General features: G+C 48.5%; 7 protein-coding genes across 7 annotated transcripts; 3 read left to right on the top strand and 4 right to left on the bottom strand.

Annotated features, from left to right (window-relative positions):
* Positions 1-1,086: 1,086 nt before the first annotated feature.
* AO090003001551 (uncharacterized protein) lies at positions 1,087-1,602 on the bottom strand (the record flags this gene model as incomplete). Its single annotated transcript, XM_001820535.3, has 1 exon — positions 1,087-1,602. One exon carries the CDS (start codon positions 1,600-1,602, stop codon positions 1,087-1,089), a length of 516 nt encoding a protein of 171 aa, XP_001820587.3.
* Positions 1,603-2,268: 666 nt separating this feature from the next.
* On the top strand, positions 2,269-3,878 carry AO090003001552 (uncharacterized protein; the record flags this gene model as incomplete). Its single annotated transcript, XM_001820536.1, has 2 exons — positions 2,269-2,667; positions 2,721-3,878. The coding sequence occupies 2 exons, from the start codon at positions 2,269-2,271 to the stop codon at positions 3,876-3,878; spliced, it is 1,557 nt and encodes a 518-aa protein (XP_001820588.1).
* Positions 3,879-5,416: 1,538 nt separating this feature from the next.
* AO090003001553 (uncharacterized protein) lies at positions 5,417-7,171 on the bottom strand (the record flags this gene model as incomplete). Its single annotated transcript, XM_001820537.3, has 1 exon — positions 5,417-7,171. One exon carries the CDS (start codon positions 7,169-7,171, stop codon positions 5,417-5,419), a length of 1,755 nt encoding a protein of 584 aa, XP_001820589.1.
* Positions 7,172-7,964: 793 nt separating this feature from the next.
* AO090003001554 (uncharacterized protein) lies at positions 7,965-8,627 on the top strand (the record flags this gene model as incomplete). Its single annotated transcript, XM_023235371.1, has 1 exon — positions 7,965-8,627. The coding sequence occupies one exon, from the start codon at positions 7,965-7,967 to the stop codon at positions 8,625-8,627; it is 663 nt and encodes a 220-aa protein (XP_023090396.1).
* A 306-nt stretch (positions 8,628-8,933) lies between these two features.
* Positions 8,934-11,468, top strand: AO090003001555 (uncharacterized protein; the record flags this gene model as incomplete). Its single annotated transcript, XM_023235372.1, has 1 exon — positions 8,934-11,468. The coding sequence occupies one exon, from the start codon at positions 8,934-8,936 to the stop codon at positions 11,466-11,468; it is 2,535 nt and encodes an 844-aa protein (XP_023090397.1).
* Positions 11,469-13,033: 1,565 nt separating this feature from the next.
* On the bottom strand, positions 13,034-14,795 carry AO090003001556 (uncharacterized protein; the record flags this gene model as incomplete). The annotated part of the gene is made up of 5 exons (XM_001820540.1): positions 13,034-13,449; positions 13,502-14,054; positions 14,111-14,160; positions 14,221-14,355; positions 14,405-14,795. 5 exons carry the CDS (start codon positions 14,793-14,795, stop codon positions 13,034-13,036), a joined length of 1,545 nt encoding a protein of 514 aa, XP_001820592.1.
* Positions 14,796-20,792: 5,997 nt separating this feature from the next.
* AO090003001558 (uncharacterized protein) lies at positions 20,793-21,297 on the bottom strand (the record flags this gene model as incomplete). The annotated part of the gene is made up of 2 exons (XM_023235373.1): positions 20,793-21,182; positions 21,229-21,297. 2 exons carry the CDS (start codon positions 21,295-21,297, stop codon positions 20,793-20,795), a joined length of 459 nt encoding a protein of 152 aa, XP_023090398.1.
* Positions 21,298-21,609: the final 312 nt, after the last annotated feature.

Here is a 21,609-nt window from a genome sequence, read left to right on the forward strand (position 1 = left end):
CTAGATGGTGCTAATCCCCTAGTATGGTTCTGAGAGCGCGCACGGGTTGTTGTATTGCTTTTCAGTTGAGCCACTGTTACTCAAATCCACCACTCTAGTGTCTCTGGGAATATGGTTCTTTAAACCACCGCAATCGTTGGTAATATCATCTCATACTAGTGTTGATACTTTGATATCCATCACCGGCATGTTCTATCGTTCCAATAATGAGTTTGTCAGAGGGTTTTTCATTATGGCGTACTCATGTGCTAGCAACGAAAGGTCGTATTAATCTGGATGTTTCTTTAGGTATGTTTCAACTGAAAGTGTTGTTTGCCTTCCGAGTCACCCCGTTTCCTCTTTAATGTCCCCACATAGCTAGCTGGAGTCAATAAGCTGCAACAATAAGAAGGGGAAATAACAGGTAGATCACCTTGGAATCGAGTGAGACAAACTGCCTCCGCTGTTCGCGATTGGCTCAATGGCGAATGTCCGAGGAACACACTGGGCATCGACCTCAACACATGAAATGCAGGTAAGGCGTTATCGGGCTTTTTCCGTCCGCTTCTTGCCCAGTGAGAGAACCTGTCGTTGGCACATGACGTGGTCTACGGGGCCATGCATACGCAGTCGTGATGAACCAAGCCTTTTTTTCGCTTCCAACAGCTCTCAAAAGCCTGACGGCCTTGTTGACGCGACGAATTGGGTGTTTCCGGCATGGAGTGGAAGTGCTTATGCCCGATTTAAGCCTTTCACCGCGCGCCTGAACAAGGCTTGGGGTAGGAAACGGGGAAGCCGGAAAGTTCGCGCGGATAATTCGGATTCTGTCCGTCGCCTACGAAATCATTTACAGTAGTGCATTATTGGAATTTTAATCCTCACAATACGCTCTTTACATACATCAAAATTTGCTAAGAGTTTATATAGCCCATGTATCTAACATATATTCTTCCTTCTGAGCTATATTACATACATAGGCTCCCGAAATACCAGATATCCAGCTCATCGAGTGAGCCATCAACACAAACCCACGGTTCAGGAATTGGGTCGACAATGGCAGCTCAGATCTAGTAGCATGTACTCATTTCTATGTAATTGAGCACTGTTTCAAGCTCCGAAGAGGCGCTGTGGGTTGTCCACCAGCATCTTCCGGAATTGATCCTTGGATAACCAATCCTGCAGTTCGGAGAGCTCTCGCTTGATATCTGCCGTGGGTGGCACCTCTGTGGATTTTACTTGAGATGCATCAACATGAGGCCAGTCACTCCCCCAGATGAGCGCAGATGGCGCAGTATCGGCAATCCTCTGGACAATAGACTTCATCTTCGAAATGTCCTCTCCACACCTGCGATAAAGGGCCGATATTTTAACATTCAATCTGCCAACGCGAACCATTTCAAGAAAGTCTTTGAATATGGGGCTGGCGATGTCACTTGGCACTATATTGCCAACATGATCCGCAACAATTCGTAACTTCTTCACGTCGGCATCCTCTAGGAACAACGACTTCAAGGAGCTCCATGTTGCAAGTGGAAATTGGGCAGATAGACCCCAATTTAAATGTATTGAAGGGTAAGATGTGGCAAAGTGACGGATCTGTCGCTGCAAACTCTGAGCATCCATATTAACCCCTCCATGGACTCCATGAATTCGACAGTATCGAACACCCAAGGCGTGTAGATTGTCAAAGTCTTCAGTTTTCAATAGGCTCCAATTCTCGTCCATGCATATGATCCCGCGAGCCAAGACGTTCGGATACTCAGTATGAATCCGAGCAAGGTGAGCCGCCAATCCATCAAACCCATCTTCTACGGAAGCCTGGACTAGGACGATCTGCGTTGCTGGTGTACTGCGAATCAAGTCCTCCAAAGGTGCCGCCGGAGGGGTGTAGGCGCACGTTGATTTGTATGGATAGTGGATAGGATCAAGGCAATGGATATGCGTATCCCACATTCCGTCCATCTTCAATGAATGTGATATATGATTTGTTTTTCTTCTTCTTCTCGTTGCTTTCCTTTTATTTTTCACCCTGATAGCTATCGGGATTTTGCCGTACTGTCCCCCGCTTTATAAGAGAGCCAACATGGCTTCGGTAACTTTCCGATGGGCCAAAATTCTGGGGAACATAAGCTTTTCTGTCCGGGGAAAATTGCCGTCACTTGTTCTTGTCTAAGGGCTGCGGAGTAGCAGTCAACCCCATAAATATGCCAAGTAATCCTCGCAGATTGGTGCCAGAAGCTATCACTATTTGCTCCCAGTTCTTCATCGCTCAGACATTCAGCCAGTGAGATGGCTTCCCCACTCCCCCCAACGAAGTCCAGTCCCGATAGCCAAGAGGTGCAGAGTAAAGACCAGAAAGACAACTGGGTAGAACATGTTCAAGATGAGAATGCTCTGGATTTGGTAGCTACCTATCATTCCTACGAGCCGGAGTTCCGCTCCAAGGTGGAAAAAGAGCTATTACGCAAAATCGACGCTCGAATTCTCCCTCTGATTGTGGTAATCTATCTTTTCAACTACCTGGATCGAAACTCGATCACTCAAGCTCGCTTGTATGGCCTTCAAGAAGATACTGGCCTCAAAGGCGCCGAGTACCAAACGGCAATATCCATCTTTTCTGCTGGTTACATCCTCATGCAACTCCCATCGACCATCATGATGACAAAATTCCGTCCCTCCATATATCTGGTAAGTGTATCAATCTTTCCCATGTGCACTACTGGTATTGATTGTATATCTAGCCAACATGTATGATTCTTTGGGCCATTACTAGTGGATGCACGGCCGCTACACAAAGCACCCCGGGCATCCTGCTTGTCCGATTCTTTCTTGGCTTTGTGGAAGCCCCGTTCTTCCCCGGTGCGGTATACTATCTTAGTTGCTGGTATACAAAACGTGAAATTGGCGTCAGGATGGCGTTATTGGTTTGCGGAATCCTGCTGTCCAACGCGTTTGCTGGTCTCATATCGGCCGGGATTCTCTCCGGAATGGGAGGCGTTGCCGGCCTGGCGGCATGGAGATGGCTTTTCATCCTCGAGGGTCTTGCTACAGTCGTCCTAGGATGCCTCGCACTAGTAGTCCTCCCGGACTTCCCTAGTACAACCAAATGGCTCACGGATTCCGAGAAGGTTGTGGCTCAGGCCCGTCTCGCTGTTGACTCGGGAACTAGCACCGTGAACGATGAAGAGGTCCCTATTATGCGTGGCATCGCATGGGCAGTAAAAGACGCTCGGACATGGATCTTCGCTTGCTTACAAATGTCCACTACTGCGTCTATTTCGTACTCTCACTTCTTTCCGACATTGATCAAGCAACTTGGCTTTGAGAATAATACGATTGTACTCCTGCTTACATCTCCGCCATATTTCGTGGCATTCTGGTGGTCCCTGTCTTGGGCATGGGTTGCAGACAGGAAGCAGATCCGTTCCATCCCTTCTGGAATATCTCAAGCATTGGCAATGGTTGGCACCATTCTCCTCATTGCAGTCTCGGGCCAGCTTTGGGCCCGCTACGCGTTTACTTTCCTGGTTTGCTGTGGTACATTTGGTGTGTACTCGACGACATACGCATGGCTCTCCTCTACTCTTACACAGCCGCCAATCAAGCGTGCTGTCGCAATTGGACTTGCCAATACATGCGCTAATATTGCTTCTCTTTTCGCCAACTACTTTTGGTTGGACGAGTACGAGCCTGCATATCGGCAGTCTTGGGGCTGTCTGCTAGCCTTCCAGGCGCTTGGGATGGCGTGCATCCTGACACTTCGGTTCTTGCTTCAGCGGTCGAACAAGAAATTCGAGAAGCTGGCGGCCGAAGGGGACATCAACGATACGATTTTCATTTCTCATTTGAACGATGATGAGCGAAGCGCCGTTCAAAATAATTTCAGATATGTAGTCTAGTCATACTAGTGCATACGCCCATCCTAGTAGTTAGCCGTGGCAGGTTGAAACTTCAGTTGAATATCAGTAATACGAAGGTCCATATGACCATGAACATGATATATATTTTGACAGTTGCTTGTGTGTGGATGCACCGAGAATGAAGTTGTATATAAAGATTACGAGAACAATTACTAAAATCATTTCCCTGGTCTCACAGAGTTCCATGAGGCATATCGGTCAATACATTCTCTATAAATTATATAGCATTCGCAGTACAACAGATACTATTGTAGATTCAAATACTAGACTTTGCACCAAAGTTGCTGACCGCCTTCAAGTTGCAAATCCAGTCACCGGATATCCTCCGATGACCGGACATTTTCCGACCCAGCACTCGTTAGTCAAAGCCAAGTATGCCCAGTTTACGGTAGCGCCATGGACAAGCAAGCTCAAGCTCAAATTGAACAAGACAGTGTGACGATCTTCGACCAAAGTGTTCGCTTTGTGTAAAACATGACCAAGGATTTGTGACACTCTGTCAAGGAGAACGAGTTGTTTCCCGAGAGTATGTCAACCCGTCGCGTTCAACAAGTTCACCGGTGAAGACCCGACACTGATGTCGTTTCTAGGTAGATCAGTGTGCTTGAACACGATGTTAGATTGCTTGAGGAGAAACTAGACTCAGCGGACCAAAGTCCTCAGACCCCACGGATATTCCCAGCGCCTCTGGAGTCTTGAAACTCCCAATTCTCAGACGCACTTCGAGTTTTTTCGAAAGCGGCGGACTGAAGCAAATTGGTCAACAAACCCCGAGAGGAGTAGATATAACCAATGAACACAGCTTTATGTGTCATCTTTTTGATCATTCTGAGTGGCGTGAGCACGGTCCTACGTTGCGGCAAAGTTTGTCCACCGGCTCCAGACCAACAGAGGCACGCGTAAATTCCGCCTATCTTCCGCCTCGTCACGATGGGCAATTGATATTTGATACCTACTATACTACCGAGCTGAGCTTGGTTTGAGGGAAAAGGTGCTGTTGTTTATAGCTTGTTCGGGTTACCACGTCCAGAATCTGTACTACAGAACATTTGCATGCGACTTTGAAGATAACATAGCTCCTGATCCCCAGAATATCCCAAAACGCGATATCTTTGAATGATTCATGATTCTGCTATCGGCTCGATTCCCCCTATCGTAACGGCGAACTTAAAAACCACCCGTATGCCTGCTATCTGTCAGCATTAGAGTGCTTTGATGAGAGCGCTTTGTCCAATGGACTTGCTTCATTACAAGACCTGCTACTTATTGGCCGCTTTGCGATATATCAAAATACAGGTAAGCTATGTCTGTTCTTCCTGTGCAAAATGTATAGCTATCTAGGGTTGAGACTAGAAGTACTTGCAAATGACTAACAACTCAATCATCATAGGTACATCGATATGGGAAATTACTCGACTGGAGATGTGTATGTGTATATAGTAAGGACTGCATAGAGCTGTGCCGTCTATAAACAAGCATTGACCACACCAAATTTCGATATGCCAGGTATCAGGAGGCTAGCTGGGGTTTGCATAAGTAATGTCGCACACTAGATCCTGGTAATCAGAGAAGTTGACCGACTTGTACGCGAACGCCTTTGACCCCGGAAAGATGAAAGACTGCAATTTATCTCCGTTGATTGACTCCAATTCGGGTGGTGCAAGATCGACACCCTTAAGACTGTTGACGACTGCGTTGATCCCAGAGAAGGTGTCAATGAAAAGGCTCCTATCGCCTCTCTGGGACTTGTCCTCGTCGCTAGACTTGCCTTTAACGGTCTCCAACCTTCCATGATCGTTAACCTGAAGGCTATATGAGACGGTTGACTTCCTGTCGATGGCATTGATGTCATCTGTAGTGGAGTTCTTCTGGACGAAGAAACGGACCACATGATGCTGTTCAATCGTCATGGAACTGCCAGCAAACGTGACGGAGCAGTTGTATTTATTCCAAACTTCCACTGCCCCGTACAGCCGGAACAGCCCACTATGGGCTTTGTCCTCGCCATAGCCCTCGTAGGATAGATGGATGACATCTTTACCCTTCTCTGTAACTTCAATCTTATCGGGGTCCTTTCCATATTCTATTCGGACAGGAAAGAAGTTAATATGGGGTTTCAAGGGGTCGTCATCGCCCGTCACCTTGACAATGGGGTGTCCGCAGTACTTTTGGGCATGAGGGACCAATTGGTCCTTGAGGTAGTTGGCAAAGGTGGTCCGGTTGATGGCCATAGTCCCACTCTTGGTCGCCTTGTCTTCGGGAACTACCCAATTCCAAGTGAATTTGGGAAGCGATGGATTAGATGGGAGCTTCTTATTGCCTGTGAGGCAGAAGTAATCCAAGGTTCTGAATTTTTTGCCCTCTTTAGTCGTTTGCAGACTGACATGGCGCTGGTAGTCACTCATCACCAATGGGGAGCTGTCATTGGACTGCGCGACGGCCGCGATGGCGACAAGCGGAAGCCCCTTTTCGGCTGCAGATTTGCTCCAAGTGCCGCTGAACGTCTTCTGAAGAAGAGGGAAGACATCAGATCCCTCGTGGAGGCCGGGAAAATCAGGGGTGCTATCGAGTGTGGCGCTGTCAAGGTCATACAGCAACTGCTGCAAGCTGAAGGCTGTGTCCTTGAGGTTCTTGAGCTTGTCTTTTATCTCTTGCTTGACAGTGGGATGGTTGTTTAGGTATGTCGTGTTTAGCTGTGTGTCTAAATCTTCGACCTTGAGGTTCACTTTCATCTCTGCATACCAGGGCTTGCCGGCTGGCTGGCTGTGGAGGACCAGCGTGTGATCAGTGGACCCCCATCCACTAGGGATCTGGAACTCGATGATGGACACCTCTGAGCAGTACAGCCTGAACCGTACATGGGTTGCATCCTCGTCGGCAAATTCCACAATATCCAAATCCTTAGGCAGCAACCCCGGCGGAATTCCCATTTGCAATTTAATGCCATATCGAAATTTGGCATCTACCAGGGGCTGCCAGACTGCTTGATCAACCTTGCCGGCAGGAGTTGTGAATGGGTTCACATTTTTAGTGAGTTTGAGCAGTTCATCCAGCGTGATGGTTTTGTCAACATTGCCTTGGCTGTCCACGAGGAAGCAAAGATACTGCACCGGTTGATCAGAGTTATTGAGGTAGGCACGGAGACCATCGTTGATGCTGGTCTCGGTAGTTGACACGACAAAGTCGTACCCAGTCTTGATCGTTTTGTCGCCATTCTTGAAGTCGTAGTGGAAGTCAGAACCAGACAGATGTGATTCTGTATCGGCACCCATGATGATGCAGATCAGTGGTATTAGTCGTTTGTTTAAGAGGAATGATAGATTTCAAAGAGGTTTTGGATGGCTCTTCGTGACCAGGAAGCGAGCGTTCGCTGCCTTCTAGATATACAGCCTCCGTGCCTCCGTTGATATGCTCATTCATTCGCCATGTTACAGTGAGCGGGTCGAGGGCTGATCGATTTCTGTTACGTGGCATATCATGCAAGCGCCTGCTTTGGGCAGGAAAGAAAGACATAGCAGCTGAACATCTGATGGATCACCGTCAGCTTTCGCTCGTAAGACACAACGGAAGAAATGGAAAGCTGACGAGGCAGCTAGGCAACCTCTGGAGGCAACTATCTTTGGACGGGCGAGAGCTTTGCTGGCACCGTGGGAGCTAACTCTGAAGACTTCAGCTCATGCATGCAGACGCTTAGTGCCATGGTTTGTAGATCCACCCGTTCATGCGGGCCAATCGTTCCGATCCTGCGTTGTTCAGCTGTTTGATACCCCGCCGGCAAAAACCCAATCGATTCTTCACGGGAATGTGTTGTTATTCTCAAAGTGGAAAAGATAGACCTAGTCTCAGCTGAATGATTTTACCTTGATTTGGAGAAGCGATTAGCTGCAATGAAATCCCTCATACTAACACACCTCCCATAGCAGACAGGATGAGTGAAGTCGATCGACAGTATCGACAGTCTACATATACAGTCGTCTGCGCGGTTCGTCTTGCAATCAGACAAGACTTGCACTCCCCTCCACCCAGAATAATTCCCCTTGACTTCCTTTGAACTGGTCGAGCATGATGGCCACCACAGACAATTCGGGAAAGAAACTTGTTCTTTCCTACGACACCGAATTGATCCAAAACTACATCCAAGGCGAGATAGTTTCCCCGAAAAATAAGTTCGAAGCCCTCCAGACAAAGGATGGCCACACCCTGCTGTTTGGCATCGACTCTTCCAATGTATTCCACGTTATCGAAGAGAGCAGCGGCCAGCATAGTACAGGTTGGGCGCAGATTGATCTTTCTACAACAACGATCAGCTCGCAACTCCCGGGAAAGAAGGATGCGACGGTGAGGACATTCGATGTTGGGCAGAGTGCTCTTGATCAAACTATTGGAATGGCCATGGCTGTTCGAGTGGAAGGGAAAGACAATCTTTTTGTATCGCTGAAGAATTCCAACTCAGACACCGCCTGGACGAAGAAACCGGAATGGACATTGGTCCCGTTTGATGCTGCTAACGAGACACAATCAAGCATTACCGTTGCAGGTATCTGGTTTGCGGAGACGGATAGCCAGAAACAATACCTTGTTGTTGATGTTGACCGAGCTGGATCATCTACGATCAAGGATATCGCACGCTACTATGTCGATCCGTCTGAAACCTCCGGTAGTCGATGGGTTAAACATGATGTCCCGGTCGATATCGCCGCCGGATCTTATCAAAGTTGTATTGGATGAGTGCACCGTGGCAGGGTCGACGGAGTCTACACTGCTGGAACCGCTGGAGGGAGCGCTCAGCTTGATTATGTGCCGCTTGAAAACATCTTCGGCGATGGACCGCCCCTTCCAACCCGGTTCAAGCTGCCCGACAACAAGATTCCATCTGCTATAGCCACTGCTCGGAATGGAAATGGCGAGACAGACCTGTATATCCTCAATGGCGAGACCCTGTACCGTATAGCAGCCGAGAAGCAAAAGGATGATGCTACAGCGGACGCGGTCCTGACCAATAGCCTGCTTTCTGGAACTGTAGTGTTGCGCGCCATGATCCACCAAGGAGTATTGACTCTCTTCGGAAAGAACGGAAGTGATCAGGTCTATTGCCTTTCATGTCATATCGAAAATGTGACGGACCAGAGAGCATGGAATGTCCCAGTCCCTATCGCCAACGGGGTGGAGCAGATTTCGGCGTACGTGAACAGGGCAGACGGGGGAAACACCATATTCACATCTGGTGGAGGCAAGCTAGGCAAGATCACCCAGGATATCAATAGTCTGTGGAAGCCACAGAATCTGAAGCTGGCGCCAGCTTCAACCACTGAAAAAGCCCTCGTCTTCAAGTCTTACACGACCTTTATTCATGTTATGGATGAGAATGACTTGGCCGCCAGCGGTGCCACTCTGAAGGTTTCAACCGCGTCGCGCACACCGGTTTATATTAACGGATTGTATTACGTACTTGGGCAGAGTCCGATCGAGGTTGAGGCGGACAGCACAGGCTCGATGACAGTAATTGAGGAGACCCCGAATATCAACGGTGCAACGCTCATAGTTTCAACGGATGGAGGCGTGACAACTACTGCCATCAACCCGATGGAGAAATCTTTTGAAAAGCTTGGAAAGCTCAATTCCAAAGACTCCCTCCGTGATGCCAGCTTCCCATCAAAGACATGTGGAGGGGGAGTGGTAGGGACACCGAAAAAAAGCCCGTTGGTCGAGTCATCGACCAAGGATAGCGACCTCGACAAGGTCGCCGCAAATATGGAAGGGCTCAACAAGGCGTATGCTCACGTTAAGACTACAAAGCCTGCAGGACAAAAGCTTCACGGCAACCTTCGAGCCACGTCAAGCGGGGACTTTGGTGATAATATCCTAATCGGAATTGGGGACCTTTTCAGTTGGTTCGAGTCTGGCGTTGAAGCCGTGGTCGAGGTTATTTGGCATGAGGCAACGCAGGCATGGCACTTCATCGCGACGATCGCCGGAGATATCTATCGTGCCATTCTAGACACTGTGGAGGCTGTTGTTGCTGCAGTCGAGTGGATTTTCAATGCCATCAAGACGGCAATCAAGGCGATCATTCAATTCATAGAGTTCTTGTTTGAATGGGACGACATCAAACGGACCAAGAATGTGCTGTACAATATTTCGAAACAGTTCTTTCAGCACCAGATTGACAGCATTGGGGATGCCAAGAGTACCTTTAACAACAAAATCGAATATGTGGAGGCATCCCTCAACGAATGGGCTGACGTCGACTGGTCACCTCTTGGGGATACCGTCAGCAAGCCTGCGTCGAGCAGCAGCAAGAGCAACTCCAAGAACCAAACATCTGGATCCCAGCTGCTGGCTCATCATTACAAGAACAATGCCAACAGTGTCAGTGTCGTCGCCGACTCGCCGTTTTTAGGAGATATCAATAAAGACCCGGTTCAGAAAGCGCTTGACGATCTACACAGCGCCCTGTCCAAAGAAGATAAAGTGATTTCCGGCTTTCGCGACCAGATTGGAGAAGTGGCCAAGCAATTCGCGACGATGACTGTTGAGGATGCCATCAAGAAGATCGTGGCTATCTTAGTCGATGGGATTCTTGCCAGTGTGGAGGTGGTGGTCGATGCCCTCCTGGATCTACTCCAGGATCTGGCTACAGCAGTAGTGGGTATGGTGGACGCCAAGCTGCATATCCCCATAATATCCGATATTCTGAATGCCATCGGTATTCCAGATATCTCCTTCCTAGACCTTTTTACCTGGGTTGCTGCTGTCTGCTACACTGTCGTATATAAGATCGCAAAGGGAGAGCCTCCTTTCCCGGACAACAAGGATGTACAGTCCGTGATCGATGCCGGGAGCTGGAATGATCTAATTGACACGTTGCATCCTCCAGCATCGTTCTCAGTCGCTTCCAGAACCGTCTATGACATGCCCGTCTCGCGCCTTGCCTCTGCGTCGGCTACTTCTACCCCAAGCCAGCCAACCGTCCTACAGGACGCTATTTTCATCGCCGGACACTCCGTGAGTGGAATCTGCGGGGTCATTGGTGCATTTGTAAACGCTGTAGAAGCCGAGTCTCCCACTGGAGACAACCCGATGTCCACACCATCAGCCATTCTTGGGTTCATTGGGGCAGCATCCCAAGGAGTGGCAGATATAGTGTCGCCCAGGGATCCACTTCAGGAACCTATTTTCAGTGCGCTTAGCACTGCCACTAGTGTCACGACTGTAGTCTCCAAAGTTGTGTTCAGTAGCTATGGCCAGAAGAAGCTGGCCAAATTGGGATTACCCACAGCCAAAGACCCACGCGGTATGGGTGCGGGGATCAATGTTTTACTGGTCGGTGTTGGTGCTGCCGCAACAATCAAACATTTTGTCGAGCTTGCTAAAGATCCCGCTGGAAAAGACCGGTCAGCTGCGATTATCGGAGAAGTATCAAATCTGACTTCTTATATCAGCCGGATCTCGTATGCATTGGCCGTGAATGATATCGAGGAAGACACGCGGCAGGTAGTCATTGCGGTTATGACTGTGAGCAATCTCATTACAGCCGGTCTCCAGATAGCAGAGGCTATTGTGGATTAGGAGTGATTCTATTCCAGACTTAGCCATACAGTAGTCCAATCTTTATGCAATTTTGCTTTCCCGGTAACTGTCCCAAAGAAAATTATGGAAATATATCCGTAGAAGTTCAACTAGAATACTAATCGGAGGAAGCGAAGAGGAAAGGAAGAGAAAAGGGCAGCAGGTCACTATAATATGTCACACAACAAATCCTGGAGATGAGTTATTTCCGCTAGTAATTGCTATCCCTAGGTATAACTGAATTATGGACCTCTGGTGGTCCTAACTAGAGTTGGTCGGGTTGGGCCGCTTGAGCCCATGGCGAATTCTGGCGAAGTCTACTTGAGCCCATGAGCATAACCTATTTATTACTCAATACTAGTGATACCTTTATCGGGTAGATTTATATCTTCGTTCACAGTTCTCTATCAGAGGGACCCGGATGGCTTGAACAATAGGATTTGCTAACATCCTTTGCTGCGGTAGGAAATGCTCCGTCAACACAACCCCCGACGCAGCGAACTCTTGATAAATTAGATTTTTCAACTGTGAAAGATGTAGCAAAGCCACCTCTGGGCTGGCAGACAGTACTTAGACTATACTTCTCTGTAGTAGCTGGCTAAATATCACCATACCAGAAGGCTCTCTCAAGGCGCACTCTAATATGATGGGAACAATCTTCTTAAAATTATTTTCGCGAAGGAGTTAAGGGACATTGGACTGGAAACATCCTATTTTTACCTACTCTAAGTCAGAAGAGTCAAAAGATAAGGCTTAGAGCAATATATTACCAGAATACTTGTCAGAGCTTTATAGGGCAAGAAGATACCGGCTTTAATAAGCACAGATCTAGCGTTAGTTATAGCATATTTCAGATCTTCAGAAGATACGCATCCTATTCTAAGAATGACGAGATTCATATTATCTAGCAAGATGGAGAAGTCCACTGCAGGCCTGGTCACGTCTGCAATGCTCGTATACAGGTTTGAGAAGTTGGAGGCCACTTCTCGAGCCGTGAGGAGTGCCATGGTGTCATTGACCATGAAGTGGTATTCTGTATTCCTTTTTATAGTAGACAGATCACTATCGAGAAGGTCTAGCCTGATGCTTTCACTGAATGGAAGCGTGCTGAATTCGATAACTCGGACTCCATTCAGCGTCCGGCGGAGAACGTCTGGGCATAGGTCTGCTGCAAAGTCTATTTTCATTGTATCGTTTAAAAGGCCCAAGGATAATGGATCGCTGTCATTTAGGTATAGGGTTGTACATTCTATTCAAGGATTGTTGTAGGTCTGCGCAGACCCGACGTCATTTACTCATTTGCGGATTCTTTGGACTGTCCAATCATACCTTCTATATCACATAATTCCTTTCGCTGGTAGAATTATATTTTCCAATCATAGCTATTATATCACATCCTTGTATATAACGAGCCGTGAGGCCCCAACAGTGAGAGGGAGTGCCTATTTACCTATCATCAAGGCTCTTTCGAACGAAATGAGGATGACCAGCTTATCCCGATATGATGGGATTCGATAAAGGGTCGCTTTGGTGACAGGACTTGCAAACTGGCACCAGGTAGCAAATCAGACTTTGCTAGAATCTTCACAAGCCATTTCCGAAGGCTTCGTCTCTTCATCCACCGACTCCTTGCGATAGGCTTCAGAAACAGACATCCTACGGAGCTCAGAACGGTAATTAGCGCTCCTCCAGGCCTTTGACACACTTTCATAAAGCTCATTGACCTGTTCAAGGGACAGGCCCTTGGTCTCATAGATCATGGTAAATGTGAAGACGAACGCAATCCAGCAGAAGCTACCCCAAATCCAGAACACGTTCGATTGGGTTGGGTTAAGCGCTCCAGTGAGGTATGGCGTAATGTAAGAGAGTAGCCAATTGAAGAACCAGTTTGCTGCAGTGGTCATGGAAAGACCTTTGGCACGAGTCTGGAGGGAGAAGATCTCTCCTGTGACAACCCAGGCGCAGGGACCGAAGGTAGATGCTTTTGCATGTGTTAGTGCGAGTTCACCGGGGCATGATCGAGTTCACTCTACCGAAGAAAGAGATATATATGCAAATAAAAGCGAACTGGGCGCACTGCGACGTAAAATTCGAAGTCGGGGTGGCGGCGCCACAAGCCGCAACAATATATTGCGAGACACCCATACCGAGTGCTCCCGTCAGTAGAACAGGTCGTCGCCCGAAGCGGTCAATTGCCCACAGCCCAGGAAGCGTCATGACCACGTTAATGGAGTTGACAATCACCTGCAGGATGAAGGAGTCGGGCAGACCTTGCACATTCTCGGCAAAGTAGCTTGTCCCATAATAGATGATGAAATTGATACCCACCAGCTGCTGAAGTGACTGAAGTATGATTCCCGTGATGGTACGTTTACCAGCAGTTCCCTTGAAGCATTCAAGGTACGAAGCAGAGCCAATGGACTTCTCATACTCCCAATTGTTCTTCAACTCTTCCATCTCGGCAAGAAGGTCAGGATCATCAGCACTCAAGCGGCGAAGAAAAACCAATGATCGAAGAGCTTGGGTGTCGTTGCCCTTTTTGATAAGAAAACGAGGGGTCTCGGGGAGGAAGAAGAGGCCGCCGGCCTGTTTGCAATTAGTTATAGAGTCTTGCATTGTATCATGTCATAGGGGGAGCTCACAAGAATGAGAGCCCATGCGAATTGAATTGCAAGAGGGATACGGTAGCTTCCTATAGCTTTGTTAGCCTTGCGGTGTCATGAAGTCAAACTGCCTCGACTATTGGACATACCACTGTCCGGCCGGTGCTGCGTTGCCCAATTCACAATGGCAGCCAGGAACAGGCCGATTGTGATACAAAGCTGGTAAGATCCAACAACTGCGCCTCTGATCCATTTGGGTAGAGTCTCGGACTGGTACATCGGGACTGGAACAATTAGCCATAAATTCGAAAGAGCTTCTGCCGATCAACACACTCTGGGCAGAAATCAGGCCAACTCCAAGACCTGCAAAAAAGCGACCAGCAATGAACAGAGGCTGCGATGTAGCGGCAGTTTGGAGGGCGACACCGAGATTGAAAGGCAACATGGCCGACAGGATGATTCCCCATCGTCGCCCAGTAATGTCTGCCATGATACCCGCTGCGAGGGCACCAACGAAGGTGCCAACTGACAAGATGGAAACGATTAGGGCGATGCGGCCTGCGTTCGGGTTGTCGAACTCCTCGATCCAGTAGGGCATAGTCTGGATGCCTGAGATGGTCCCAGTGTCGTAGCCATAGAGGATACCACCGAACGCGGCGAACAGTCCGACCAAGATGGCTGGCCAGGCAGCTCCTTTCTCGTTGGAGGGGCGTGTGAATAACATCGCTGTCCTGTGAATTATTGGTGCCAAGATTGGCGAAAACGAGGGAAGAGGTGACAGGAGGTGCAGGAGCCGCTCGCCTTATGTACTGACAGGGCACAGTGTTGTGTTATTAGCACTGCAGATGGATGTTAGCGGAATATGATCTCTTCGAGGCATTTTATGGCTCAAGCACCTCTTAGGTTTCGAAGAGTCGAGCGTATCGCCAAGGTTGGTGTGTGGGGTGCCTTGCGCACTCCAGCCCGCGACAAGAGCGCCAATGACCCCTCGCATGTTCTTTGCCCATCTTCCTTGAAATCCAGACACGGACTATGATGGTGGAGAATCCTGGCCGAGGAGACCGTTGTTACCACCACTAGTCAACATATTCTCCATGTTTTACGGCATGAAAGCGCCATCCAACGTCCATTGCCAAGGTTCCGGGATGCAACGCCACTCGCGACCACAATTCTCCTGACCAATCGGCAACTCTACTGGCTTGGAATCGAGGGTCGCCAAGCTTCCCCATGGGTTCTCCGCAAAGGCAACACGTTTCCAAGCCCCGCAAATCCGCCAAGTAGACTAGGCGTGCTTTGTGGTTATGATTAGCGCCGAATTGCCACGCGCAAAAGCTCAAGAGCCTTCTTTCTACTGCCTCTTCAAGAACGACCGTCGAAGTTGAATAAGTCATCTACGGAACGCCAGCTGCACTTTGCTTACGCTGGCCATTCTAATACTTTGGCTGAGTTCAACAGGACGTCTTAGGCTTGGCAATTCATTTGCGCAGAATTTCCATGGAAATTTTCATGGCAAGTCCCGATGCACAATAGTCCACCGATGGCAACATGTACCGTCCGGGGAAAGGGGAAGTACGTGGGGAAGCGTGGGTGCTGTCCGGAGATGGGCGGAATATGGCCTCGGAGAATTATCGGAACTGTCTGCAGAGATAGTCTGGGTGAGGTTTTATGTGGAGCACGAAAGGTCCAGCGAACTCGGCGCTACTCGAAAGGGAACTCGGTGTAGGTTCGATGCCGAGGAGACAACGCAATATCTGCGGATTCCCTCCGAAGAAAAGGACAAGAACCCGAAGTTACGTGGGTTGCCGAGAAATTCATATGGAGCACCGTGATCTCATGCACAACTTAGAGTTGACCCGGGAAAGAGTTCGCTATCGCCCATGTCGGCCAAGCATGGGCTCCTCCGAGGCGTGGTTGGACAATTGCACCCAACTTCCAAGAAACCACTTTCTGGATGACGTCGGCCCAGCAGGCTTGCAGATCCGCACGGCAATTCCGTTTATAACAAGCCGTCAAATCGGGGATATCGTTATTACCTAGTTATGTAGGGGTCTGCGGCTGGTTGTCATCATGTGATGGCACGGGATGGTACCATCATCTCAGTGGCTTCATCTGGAATCTCTCCTGACTTTCACGCTCTAGATCAGGTGGGTTGGTCCGGCGCTGCCTATGGGATGACCCTATGCGCTTTCACTCCGGTGCTTTCCAACCTTTGTCGATATTTTTGGATCTTAAAATCGTATATCTCATTGTAATCATCATCCTCAAAGGTATTACTGCCATGACATAGATGCTGCGATAACACCATTCAAAACATTACAAGCTTCGCACTTACGGCCAATCATAATCTAAATCTCTCTTATCGAGTACTAGCCTTCCCTACAAGCTTTATATGCATGCACTGCGCCTCATTCGGCAGGTTTATCTCTTTACACCTCCCACATCAAAGCCCCCAGTATCAAGACGCCAAAGGATATTTCGACGACCTTGACGAAGGAAAATAGAGTTTTGTCCTGTTCCGTGCGCTCGACGACTCGAGGCCTACCAACCGTTCCCTGCTCATGGTTCGATATAATCCAAATTGACACGTTAGGTATTAAGATGTAAGTTATATAATTTTCTAGAAGGGAATGGTGTCCCTCTAACAGGTAGGTCGAAAGTCGGACTTCCCGTTTAGACCATGCGTACAGGTTGGACGAGTATATTAGTCATATACCAGGCAGCCATAGTCTACGCTGGCGGCACAATCTTTACTAGCATGGGCTTTTATTGACGTGGCATGTTACTAGTGCTGAGAGGCTGCATGCAGCGAACTTTTGAAACTCTGTTTCTGCTTGGTTGTTCCTCATTCACGACCCTGGGCTGAAGTGGAAGGCACGAAGGACTATACCCCTCGCCCGCCGTTTCTCTGAGACTATATTATGCTGGTTTACAGCTTAGACTCTTGCTGAACACACCAGAATGTGGAGCTTTCTCGATAGGTAGTCCATCCAGCTAGCCCTCGTTAGATATGAGATTGCTCTCGAATGGCCCCCACCGTCTAAAAATAGTCTAGGGCATGCTAAGTTGCTGACAACGGCTGTGCCGGATAGCACCAGCAATGTGATTGGTGTGTGCATATGAGAGTACCAATGAGATACATAGCCTTATATACTAGCCCTAAGCTTCATGATCACAACACCTTCTTGCCATCAGGCAGCGATATAGAGATAGAACAGCGCTTAAAGCCATGGCATCCGTGTGAAGAATTATCATCCTCACGCAGGTTCCGCTGGAGTACTTTTCCACATCATCATAAGCACCATGACACAATGCAAAGGTACAGTACTCCATACGTCCCATTGCAGCCACCAACCAGATAAATGACGGCTCAACAGCCCTCACGACACCGGATACGATGTGGAACTTTTGTCCATCCATCGGCGCCGCATACTTGCTTACTGTGCTCTTTGGCTTAACGACTCTCGCCCATATCGCGCAGGCCATTCTGCATCGCAAACTCTATTGCTGGGTAATCGCCATGTCCGGGACGATTCAGACAGTGACCTACATCTTTCGTGTGCTTAGTATCCTCAACCCAGCCAGCTACGATGACTACGCTGCATGGTTTGTACTCATCCTCATTGCCCCGCTCTGGACCAATGCATTTGTGTACATGGTCATGGGACGGATGGTGTGGAACTTCACCGACGACGCGCGGGTGATGCGTATGCGGCCATGGCATTTTGGGTTCTCCTTCGTGACTCTTGACATCATGCATGGCTTTCCCTCTCTTTTCGACTCGTAACTGAAATCTAGACTAATAATAAGCATAGTGCATTTATCATCCAAGTCTATGGGGCAGCCCAGGCGGCCGGGAACAACATATCATACAGCACGGAGATGACCGGGCTGCATATCTACATGGCGGGTGTGGGCGTGCAACAGCTTTTCATTCTGTTGTTCGTAGTGTGCGCCATCGTCCTGCATCGCAAGATTCTGCGACAACACCCACCGGACACGAAAAAGGCTCTCCAGCTACTCTATGTCCTTTACGCGTGTCTTGTCTTCATCACGGTAAGCACTTTCCTTCCGTGGAATAAAGCCAAACTAAGAAGAAAAGCTGCGTATTATCTTCCGTCTATGCGAATACGGGCAGGGCCTCAACAGCACAGTTCCCTCCCATGAGGCCTACCAATACTGCCTCGACTCGCTGCCCATGCTGCTGGCTCTCGTGTTGTTCAATTTCATACACCCGGGTCGTCTTATGCCAGGGAAGAACAGCGACATCCCGAGTCGCAAGGAGCGCAAGAAAATGGGGGTCTGCACCAAGCCGAAGATGACAGGGAATGATATGGTATGTCCTGCAGACTGTTGAGAGTATTCATAATTGAGGTAATGCCACTTGCTCCTGTCGCAATCATCCCGTATATTATACACTCTTAGAGTCCAGCCCGGCTTACCCTATACCCTAGTACCTGGGAGCTGCACGGTCAAGTGTGGTTCCTTGTCCGCTGATTAGCCTAATTTAGTGTTTCTATATATGTAACGGCGGGAAGCTATATACGCCTGACTAGGGTATTCTGAATCGTCGATTCGGAATTATTTGAGCTTTCAGTCCTGTGGAATATCGGGCCCTGGCGATATCTCTTACAGTTTTGTAGCGATTATTATATTAGAGCGCTGACAGTTGCTTGTAATGTTTGTAGATCAACTGTTCCGCGGTCTTACTCCACCATGCCTACATTACTCTGACTGCTAAGGGTATTAAAGTTTGTGTTTCCTTCTCGCAGTCTTTACGATGGATCGGTAGAATGCTGCTCCTTTCTTCCGTGAAAGGGAAACCTCGGATTCCCATTCTAAGAAAGGCAAAGGTCTGGTCTAGCAGTGCTGAGAGCAGACATAATATCATAGACTGATGCAATCAACACATGACTTTTATCTGTCAAAAGCTCGTGTGGTAGCAGCTCCTATAGACAGATCATAATATGCTGGGTTGAAGAAAGCAGAATCTGACCTCCATGTTCCACCCCGTCACTAGAGAGACCTTTGCAGATGGCAGGGATGCCTCGATTAAGGTTTATCCATTGTTGTATTTTGGCTTCCTCGTCTGTGTCCAGAGTAAACTGCTGTGACATAATTGACGGGATGCCACCAGCTGAATATGGAGCATTATTGGCAGCGAGTGTTCCATAAATCCACAGGCATAAGCTGACCTGGTACGTGATGATAGCATGGAAATTTGTGAACTGCGATGGGGAAATTTCACGTAAGTAGCGGACTGCATGGCCAGCATTTGAAACCGCCTGTCGGGCTTGGTAGCCCCGGGTCCAGTTTTGGCACTCTGGTATGCAGCTTTGACTTCATCCTTGCCTTCACGGCCAGCCGCCAATTCAATTTGTCCAAATGGAGCAAAGGATGCATAGACAAAAGCTCAATTGATAAAGATCTGTGGATGGCGTCTTGAGTGCTTTGGATTTCGTTGATTATTCGCATGCTTTGCAGACGGTGATGTAGCTGTTCCTCTTCACATTCCTTGGTAAGAAAAGCATGCGCGTCATACGGTTAACATCGGACTCACAAAGACTTTGGCTTTGTTGGTATTCTCGGATCATAGAAGAAATGCTATGCAGGACTATCAAATGAGCTAAACAGAGTTGTATATGTCCGGCAATGACAAGAGTATTAGCGGATTTGAAAGAACCTCACGGGCTATGATTTTCTGGGATAGCTCATGAGGATTAAGGCTGAGGTATATGTCTTTCCACTCCGCCGATGTCTTTGCTGTCCACAGTTGCCGATGATATGGAAGTGGGAGTAATAACTCAAATCAGGAAACAGGCATTCTGGTTCCGGTTGTCAACGACCCTTTTGAGCAATGCACCTTTGTACCGAGTGCTGGACGTATGGGGGTCTTCCCATACCGTGCGTGCAGGGGGGACCTGTTCGGAAACGAAGGCACCCTCTGGGTGCCGATAGCCAAGCTCGCAAGTATCATCCGGAAGGTCTTCGTCATGGTTGATCCTTGGATCCCTGAGTACCCAATTTGCTAATCGAGCGAATGCTTGTTGCATGATTTGTTCAGCTGCAGGCTGACGCTCAATTGTGTTTGACTTGGGCAATGACGGTGACGCTTTTCGATTGATCACGTACGCAAGTTTCCATGCCAGGTTATGGGCGTCCTATCATGTATCAACTTCGTTTTAAGCCGCAGTACCGAGGATCTTATTACCTGATACCTGTATTGCCGCCCATTCCACCCGTTGGCGGCATTACGTGTGCCGCATCGCCCGCAAGGAATACTCGGCCACTTTTCACTAGAGTATCTTTCCGAGTTGAGTGCCGCAACGGTCCAATAAGAGACCGACTCGATTTCCAAGGAAAAGGTTTCGTCCAAACCTGAAGTAGTATAGAAAACTTCCCATGCTTCTTTGTCCGTATTTGAGCCTGGCTCAAAGTCGTCTTTCTCTCCAGTTTTGGCCACGATCATAAATCCTCGCTTCCCACCATTCTCAAGTCGGAAGCCAGCAGACACGTCTTTGTTGTTGACGTATGTGATGCCATGTACTGCACGTGAGCCGAGATAGGGTGTAAGATTGGCCTTGAAGTTGATCGACAGATTGTTGCCAAAAATTACTGGCCCTTTCCACTCAATTCCTTCCTTCCGCCGAGTAGCGCTCCGATTCCCATCGCACGCAACCAGGTACTGTGTCTTGTACTTGATGTACTTTTCTGATCTGGTGTCTTAACAAACCACTATAACGCCATCCTTCTGCTCCTCGTAGTGCACGACTCGTGTCCCGAAACATTGCTCTGCCCCGAAACGATGCGCCCCGCGACGAAGCAACGGTTCAAACATATTTTGTGTTAGCCACAAACGCTTGCATGGTGTAAGCTTAGCAGTTCGGGCTGGGTCTGGCTCCTGCATTCCAGCGAGAACTTCTCCCCCAATGAGTTTGTCCACGATAAGCAGTCCCGCATCCAAGTCAAAATCGGATGCACTCTCGATTTCCATCTCACCATCCAAGCCCAACTGCCTAAAAATCTCCATCGTTCTTAATAAAAATAGTGCGACACGAAGATGCGTCGCTGTTGATGGATGTCGGTCGAAGGAAATGGTCTCTATGCTGCGTAGCTATCATCAATATAGAAATATATATAGCTTTCGTTATTGATCTCACCCACAATACCCCAGCAGAATGCTCAGCGTCATTCCGACCATACTCGAACCAATTATGATAACCGGCCATTCTTCTTTCTCCAAGGGTATTTTCCGGTGATCGAATTCGCCAAAACTAAACTCAGTGTGCTGCGCTCCCCGGAGAACAGTTTCGTGTTTATGCGTTAGAGCAACTCATGATGTCAGCTTGGATTGGGCAATGTCGCACTGGTGGGCTAAGGCAGAGGCTGTACATACCAAAGATTCTTTTTATAATCCATTCGGACAGTTTAGTAGTCTTCAAAATAACCTTAATCATCCAATATATGTGGGGCCGACGTATGAGACTTAAGAAAAAGATATTCCCCTCATACCGAATGGAGGTCGTTTTCTCTTGGCGGCA

Source organism: Aspergillus oryzae, chromosome 2 (assembly GCF_000184455.2).
Source record: "Aspergillus oryzae RIB40 DNA, chromosome 2".
In the NCBI taxonomy this organism is placed as follows: domain Eukaryota; kingdom Fungi; phylum Ascomycota; class Eurotiomycetes; order Eurotiales; family Aspergillaceae; genus Aspergillus; species Aspergillus oryzae.